This window comes from Panicum virgatum, chromosome 8K (genome assembly GCF_016808335.1).
Source record: "Panicum virgatum strain AP13 chromosome 8K, P.virgatum_v5, whole genome shotgun sequence".
NCBI lineage: Eukaryota > Viridiplantae > Streptophyta > Magnoliopsida > Poales > Poaceae > Panicum > Panicum virgatum.
This window is the reverse complement of record NC_053143.1, coordinates 18,847,042-18,854,492: the sequence shown is the minus strand read 5'-3', so window position 1 is coordinate 18,854,492 and position 7,451 is coordinate 18,847,042. Positions and strand designations below refer to the sequence as shown.

At 44.4% G+C, this 7,451-nt stretch overlaps 1 protein-coding gene across 6 annotated transcripts; it reads right to left on the bottom strand.

Annotated features, from left to right (window-relative positions):
• Window positions 1-811: 811 nt before the first annotated feature.
• LOC120644133 (probable ubiquitin-like-specific protease 2A) lies at window positions 812-7,014 on the bottom strand. 6 transcript variants are annotated; one of them, XM_039920695.1, is made up of 10 exons: window positions 6,796-7,003; window positions 4,351-4,602; window positions 3,905-4,091; window positions 3,649-3,816; window positions 3,433-3,567; window positions 1,889-1,970; window positions 1,678-1,803; window positions 1,524-1,591; window positions 1,383-1,445; window positions 812-1,296 (listed from the first exon to the last, which is right to left on the bottom strand). In XM_039920695.1, exons 3-9 carry the CDS (start codon window positions 4,057-4,059, stop codon window positions 1,418-1,420), a joined length of 762 nt encoding a protein of 253 aa, XP_039776629.1. In that variant the 5' UTR covers window positions 4,060-4,091; window positions 4,351-4,602; window positions 6,796-7,003; the 3' UTR covers window positions 812-1,296; window positions 1,383-1,417. The 6 variants fall into 6 exon arrangements, 5 of the variants coding, with proteins under 5 accessions (XP_039776629.1, XP_039776627.1, XP_039776628.1 ...); XR_005663426.1 differs by lacking the exon at window positions 4,351-4,602 and having other exon boundaries at window positions 812-1,238; window positions 1,352-1,445; window positions 6,796-7,013; XM_039920693.1 differs by lacking the exon at window positions 4,351-4,602 and having other exon boundaries at window positions 6,796-7,013.
• Window positions 7,015-7,451: the final 437 nt, after the last annotated feature.

Below are 7,451 nucleotides of genomic sequence, written 5' to 3'. Positions count from 1 at the left end.
TACAAATCTCATGTCAAAATACAACTCCTAACTCTAATTGGGTGTTTCGGACCGGTCTAACCGGTCTCTGAACCGGTCTAACCGCCCCTGGACCGGTCTAATCGGGGTGCATGTCTTTCGGGAGGCATAACTTCCTTATCCGGAGTCTAAATTGGACGTTATATATATGCATTTCCATCGTCTCGACGAGATCTACGCAATGGTGAAGTCCAATTGACAATTTGACAAACTTGTCTTGACCGGTTTACAGGACAGGTCAGACCGGTCCGCCAAGATTGTCTAGCAAACATGATGTGTGCCAATTTTAGGTGTCAACAGGATGTAAAAAGATCCAGCTGAAGTTAAAAAAGGAAAAAAAACAGAGAGTAGAAAATCAACAAGATAGGCTGCTCCAAGCCCACCAAGAAGGACACGGCCGACGGTTCGGCTGTCACGTCCACAGATCCATGTGCGTACAGCCGAACTGCACCTCTTCTTTGGTCGCCTCTCCTTCAACACCGGCCCGGCTACCTCACTCGAGAAAATACATTTTCCGGTTTCTCCCTTATCTCAGTAGTAAAATGAACGTTTTACCCAACCGGATTGTCAAGTAGAAACTGGATGCAGCATCACTGCACCCTCAGCTAACAGGAACCCTCACAAGACACAACAGGCGACGGTTCGGCCACAGCACAGGACACATGGTGATGCCGAAGCATGTTCACACATTGAGCTCCTGGGCATCACATCTCATGTGATCTCTGATCTATAACAGTAACAGCAGAAGTATATGCTGAGGATTCCTATCCTAACACCGACACAATTTCACAACAGAGTACGCGACTGTAACTGTATTACCCAGGTCTCATATAATAATACCTCTAAAGTGTGAATACATACACTAGTACATGGAATGCACCCCTGCTAAAATATATCCAAAGGGTGACGGTAATCTCACCTAGTAGTTCCTGATATAATGTACAGGTACAGCTACAACGTTCAATTGCTTGAATACGATAAATCTAGTAATATCTAAGCTTCTTTGAGGAAAGGGAACACCAAGAGTCTGCAGAACCAGGTACTATCTGTCATTGAAGCTCTATGTCCGGGCAACCAAAAATCTCTCCCCTCTTCCATGCATAAACCCTCTTCCATACATAAACCTGAACTACAACAGATTCTCGAACAATGTTCAAATTTCCTCAACGAGCCGCCAGGGAAGATGAAACTCAGCACTTTGATTCAAATTCCTCAATGAGCTGCCAGTGAAGACAAAACTCAGTAATTTGTGTATACTACGATATTGAATGATGGTGCCTGGATATTAGTAAGAGAAATAAATGGATAAGTGATAAAGGGCAACATGCATAACTGGAAGTCAAAAGGCTTGATAGTTCGCGTACCAACTTATATACTTGGCACCATCTTGCTATCTATACTACTCTTCAGTTTTGCTATTTCGATTCCTGCAGTAGTGTAAAAAGGGCAACGAGATCAGAGTCACACACAAACAGGAAATGAAAAACATGGCAGGTGAAACATACGCTTGGAATGAATGGATATCCTTGCGGAAGTTCTCTAGTTCCTCTGGATCAAACCAGCCATCGTCAAGCTAAGTCATATAGATAAAATAAATTAGTTATAACATTTGAAAGATGGAAAAAAGAAGTAAAAGAGTTGTCAAACAGCATGACGCACTAGCTGGGTGAAATCTTCTTCCAATTTTTTATTTTCAAGAACTTCTGCCAGTTTTTTGTTTTGAAGAAAACACTGGATGAAATAAAGAACATAAATCCCACATTCTTCTCCATTTTGCTGTGGCACCTGCAAAGTTATTTTAGGGAGTACTATAACAAATCTAGATTTCAAAAGCAATGATATACTGACGAAGAAGGTGCTATAGAAATACCTTGGGAAACTCGAGGCGGATTTTGTTTATGAACTGCTTGCTTTCTTCCCGCTCTTCAGTTTCGTAAATGTCAGCAATGAATCTAGCATACCAGCATCAGAAATTAAATGCTGGTAAAATTAACATCCAGGTTGATGTGACATATCAGTTGCAGAAAAAATTATGGTTGAAGTCATTGATGCAAACATAAAGTCTAAAACTGTCAAATGAACTATTTTGTGATTTGTGAATGGTCTGGTAATTATGATGTGTTGGAGCAAAGCTGAATTTGATGTGGCTTAATCTGCAAGTTGTTGTCCTACTGACATTTTATATATAGGAAAAAGTCTAAATTACTCCCCTCAACTATAGCCAAAGTCTGGATAACTCCCTATCGACAGACTCACTGTTTTTAAGTTTCAGATGCATAACATTATGGCATAATCTGCATGAGAGGCAACAGCCAACAGTATAGATACCTTGGTCTGTTTGTACGGAATAAAAATGCATAAAGGGGAACCAAATGAATAGCAAACTTTTTCCATCATTTGAATCATAGGCCCATGGTTTTTAAGGCGGAAAAGCGAGGTGCGGAGAGCCACCCCCTTCCAGATGCCTAGGCGAATAAAGCGCGCGGCGAGGCGACGCCATACACATACACTCATCTAGAATAGAGGCAGCACAAACATGCACAAATACATACCTTTTTGCTTCTAGTTCTTAGAACACATGTACCACTGATCCTCCTCCTTCCAGCAGCCCCAAATAAACAAAAGGCAATGCACAAAAGCCAAGCAAAAGGCAGCTAGGAAGCAGCAGCACACGGCCACACGCACATGCATCAGGCCACAGCTCCAACAAAACCCAAGAAAAAAACAGCCCCTACAACAGAGCAGATGCACTAGCCGCTCCAGGAAGGGGTGCCGGTAGGGAGGCAGAGGTAGGCACCCCTTCTAGATCTCTTCCTTCCCCGTGATGCAGAGCAGAGCACCTGTGTACCCAACTCCCGGTGATGCAGCTCCAGGAAGGGGTGCCGGCAAGGAGGCAGAGGTGGGCATGTCGGAGGAGAACCAGGAGCTCCTAGGTGCAGCAGGGAGGGAGTCCGCCCGGATTGGTTGGAGAAGAGGAAGAAGATGCAGAATTGCAGATCGATTGGAGGAGAAGGGGCTGGAGCCACGGGATTGGAGAGTGGGCACAGCTAGATTGTTGGAGCAGAGCCCCACCACGGAGGATTCCAGGTGCTGGTGGCCTGCGCCCTCTCTCTTTACCTCTCTCCTTCCCTCTCTCGTTCAGAATCCACAGCCGGAAGACTAGGCACGCGGATTCCCGCTCATTTTCCTGCGCGCGTCTATGTTGAAAATCGACGCCTAGGTGACGACTACCGGCGCCATATGAAGAGGATTCATGGCGCCCTGGACGCCTCGATTTTTTTCCCGCCTAGACGACTAGGCGGCGACTAGGCGATGCCTTAAAAACCATGCATATGCCCTTATAAAATAGAATCAAAATATCTATAGATAAAGTACATTTTGGAAATTCAGAAAGGGGAGATTAGAGAGGCATACTTTCTGATGGCAGATTGAAACCTTGTCGGATCTGCCGTATTAAGTGAGTCCAGCACTATCATGCGTGGTCCTTTCTTAATGTCTGAGCAGTTTGTCTCATCAAAGTGGCATAAGACAAGGAGGCTCCAGTGTCCACTGCAGTAAAAAAAGGGTAGAAATTTGATATCTATATGATAATTCATTACGTGGTTACACAAAATAGGAAAAGTAACTCACCAACAAACAATAGGAACAAAAACATATTGCCTTGAAAATATTCTCTTAGCCTTTATCCATTTAAGGACATTGGGTATATTCTGCCCACAGTAATACATGTTAAACCATAAAGAATCAAAGTATGCATAAGCACTCTTCTTGTCTTCATCAATGTGCTTCCAAAGATCCCTGTGCAAAAAATCATAGCAGCAATAAGAATACAAAATTTCTTCAAAAGATCAACAAATAAAATTAGAGAGAAAATGGCATCACATACTCCATGTATAATTCAAAAATATCAGTATTCAACTTGTCTTGATTTGCCTTGTCCCTCCTGCTAGTTGCAATGCGTGAACTTCTGTTTTGGGGGAGATTATTGTAAAAGGAAGGTAATGCATGTTTGGATCTCCCAGATGTCTTCAATGCTGCCATTCTACTTGTTCGAGATCGCTTGTTTTTGCACTCTACAAAGGGAAATAGAGATTTTTCAGAACTCGAATACACATACATAATCTATTTCATAAATCATGTGCTAAGTTTGCTGTTAGTGTTGCAAAAAAAGCGTAGCAAGAAATCCATCACTTCTTAGCATCTACTTTGCATATTGCAAGTGGCTCCGTAATTGGTATACCACATAGCGTTCTTAAGGCGGTAAGGCGAGCTGAGGAGTCGCGAGCACCCCCTTACAAACGCTAGGCGCTTGTGAGGCGAGGCAGCGCATACCAGATACACTGCCGCAGCTGCACCCTGTCAGATCCGCTGCTGGCAGCTGACTGGAGGGAGTGCTACAACAGCCACTGGCATGAGATCCAATCGGAATGGCAGATGTGGTGGCTGATTGGCCTTGATGATTGGTTTTCCCCTTATTCTTCCTCCATCACCCCCTCTGTGCCTCCCTCTCTCACTGCTTTTGAAATTTTGATTAGGTGCTGGTGACTCCCAGCTCCCTTGAGTACTTTATCACCGAAGCAAAGCCTTAAAAACCAAGAAACCACAAGCAATAAATTTGTTTTTCACAATTGTTCTGTTAGCGTTTAGGAAACCATCTACAAGTGCTGGCTAGGCCAAGAAGAAAATGACCACTATGAATAACCATAGAAGCCATCACATTTACACCAATTAAAAGCAGTCTTTAAATGCATCAAGGATTTCATTCTGTTCAGAGATAATGGCAAAACTCTAGTTTGAAATCAAGGAAAACAGATCTTTTCCAGTTTTCAACAAGAAACTAATCCTTTATTTTGGCATTATACTTTCACTCTAAGATTTATTTTTTTCTTTCATCTTTGTAACCTTACATTATAAGAGTACTACCCATACTTGTCAATTCCATTCCAGAGGCCATTCCTGTTGGTCACTGGAATGGAACATGTCAGTACCAGATCATTCTGGAGTATCTAAAAAACAAATATATGGTAATAATATAAAATTGACAATAAATCAATCATTAGTACAATACAGGTGCAGCCTAATAAAGATTGAAGAATAAAAAAACGCTGAATATTTACTTGACCCAGCCAAAGAATGATTGGTACTTTTGTAATCCAAACTAAGGCTTGTGCTGTGACTGAATCAAGAAAAGTAAAGTAGTACTCTAGTAGGACCACATCATGGCCAACCAAATTAACACAAGAAAACTCATCTATACAGGATTTGGGAGGACTGAAAAATTGTGGGCAAGTTGATTACCTTGTTCCTCTAAGGTCTAAGCATATAAGTTTAATTTCATGCATTGGGTTCAATTAGATTGTGAGTTCAGCTTCTATTCACACAGTGACAGCATGGATGGGAAGACCTGTCCCACATGTCTGCCAGAATCATCCAAGATGACTGGGATATTGGACTGTTTGCTGGTACGAAATATCTTATTCTGTCTTGCTCGATGGAAGCAAAATTCCAGGCGTTCAGTCAGAACACAATGAAACTGATAAGCATGGTTCTGTATGAAACATACATGTTCCAGCTGAACATTGTTACATTATGTTAAAAGTTTAAAACATACATCCAAAGAACCAAATCCTACAGCTAACACAAAACTGCATAGCTGAGCAATAATTTACAGAAACATTTGTGTAACTTATGTGTTATACTCGAATGTGGCAACAAATCTATTAAGCTCTAAATCAATAGGCACATGTGACCAAGGTTTTTTTTCCCGACCGGTTAACCCAAACCGCCGGCCACCGGTTCCGGTTTACCGGACCGGTTGGACCGGTAACCAGTGGAAACCGGTTGAATTCAAATCCAAATTCAAATAAATTCAAAAGCTCTCGTGCAACCGGTTCCGACCGGTTTACCGGCCGGTTTGACCGGTTTACCGGCCGGTTTGACCGGTTTGAATTCAAATCCAAATTCAAAAGCTCCCGTGCAATCGGTTTATCGGCCGGTTTGACCGGTTTGACTGGTGGGCCTTAATGGGCCGGCCCATTTTTTTTCTTTTTCTTTTTTGATTTAACTTTAAATCCCCGCAAACTATACTAAATGAATGAATTTTTGAGAAAATTTGATACCATTAGATTCATCGCAACTTGAAGTATTTTTAGGAATTTTTTGGGAATTTTTCATTTTTTTAATTTAAATTTAAAATTTGAATTTTGGCCGGTTGGGTACCGGCCGAAACCGGAACCGGTCCGGACCGGTGTTCCCACCGGTTTGGTGAACCCTGCCTGTGACACCCTTGAAATTAGAGGACAGAAGACACACAATTCATTGGGAAAATTAATATCCTCAACCTTCACTGTTACACCAAGTAGGTCCTAAATTTCCAAAGGAAAAGGATAGCAGCACATTTGCAGGTTATGCATTAGAGGTAGTGGAGGCACAAGCGAACCCAGGAACCTGTCCTATCCAAGACACCAAACACTACTCAGTAATCTGATACAGACAAACAGCAACGGCCATATAAGCATCCGCCTGTTCCCCAAAATCTAAGGCAACACAAACATGAAGCCTCCCTCATTTCCGCCGAAACAAACAAGGAGTGAGCAGTCAATCGCCTAAACCAGTACAGAGCAAACCAATCAGCCCCCCAAACAACGCAAGCACGGCGCGGCGCCAACCGACCGCACCACGACCGCGCGCCCGCGGTCTCCCCGTCACCAAAAATCGCAGCACGAGGCCTCAAACATCAGGCGGAGTAAAAGGGGGGATGGAGGAGGGCGCGCTCACCGTCCTCAGCGTCGCTGTCCAGGTCGATGGGCGCCTGCGCCTGGCCCTGCCGGCGGCGGCTCATGGCGGCGCACCCCGACCCGCTCGCTGGCTCGCCGCCGGGGAAATGCCGGTCGGCTCCTCTAGGGTTTGGCCCGTCGGATTTGGTGGGGAGGGAGGAGGGAGATCAAAAATTTTGGGGGAAGGGGGTTTTGCGTTTGGCTCGCCGCTGGCTTCTTCTTCCCCACCTGCCTTTTCCGCGGGGAGACAGGGGGAGCGGGGGGAGGCGACACGTGGACGCGCCGGATGCGATGCGGTTTAGGAGGGGACGGCGTCTGAGGCGTTGGATCTTGATCCAGGACGATTTGGGGGCAAGTACTGTGCCGCAGGCCAGAAGGGCTGCGTCAGCGTTCACGTGGTGAACAGAGGGCGGTAGTGGTGGACTGGTGTCTGGTGGCATGGCATGGCAGCACATGGCTGGTTGGGCCGGTCGAGTGGGAAAAGTTAGGGGATGATGGGCTGCGTGGGCCAGCACTGTGGCAACTACTTAGCCGAAAGAGGAAAGGAAATGGCTTTGATTTTTTGGTGACTACTAGAAAGAGGGAAATTGTTCATAGAATAGAGCACTGAGCACACAAACTCGTATCCTTTATTTTTTTTCAGCCAGATACACGAAA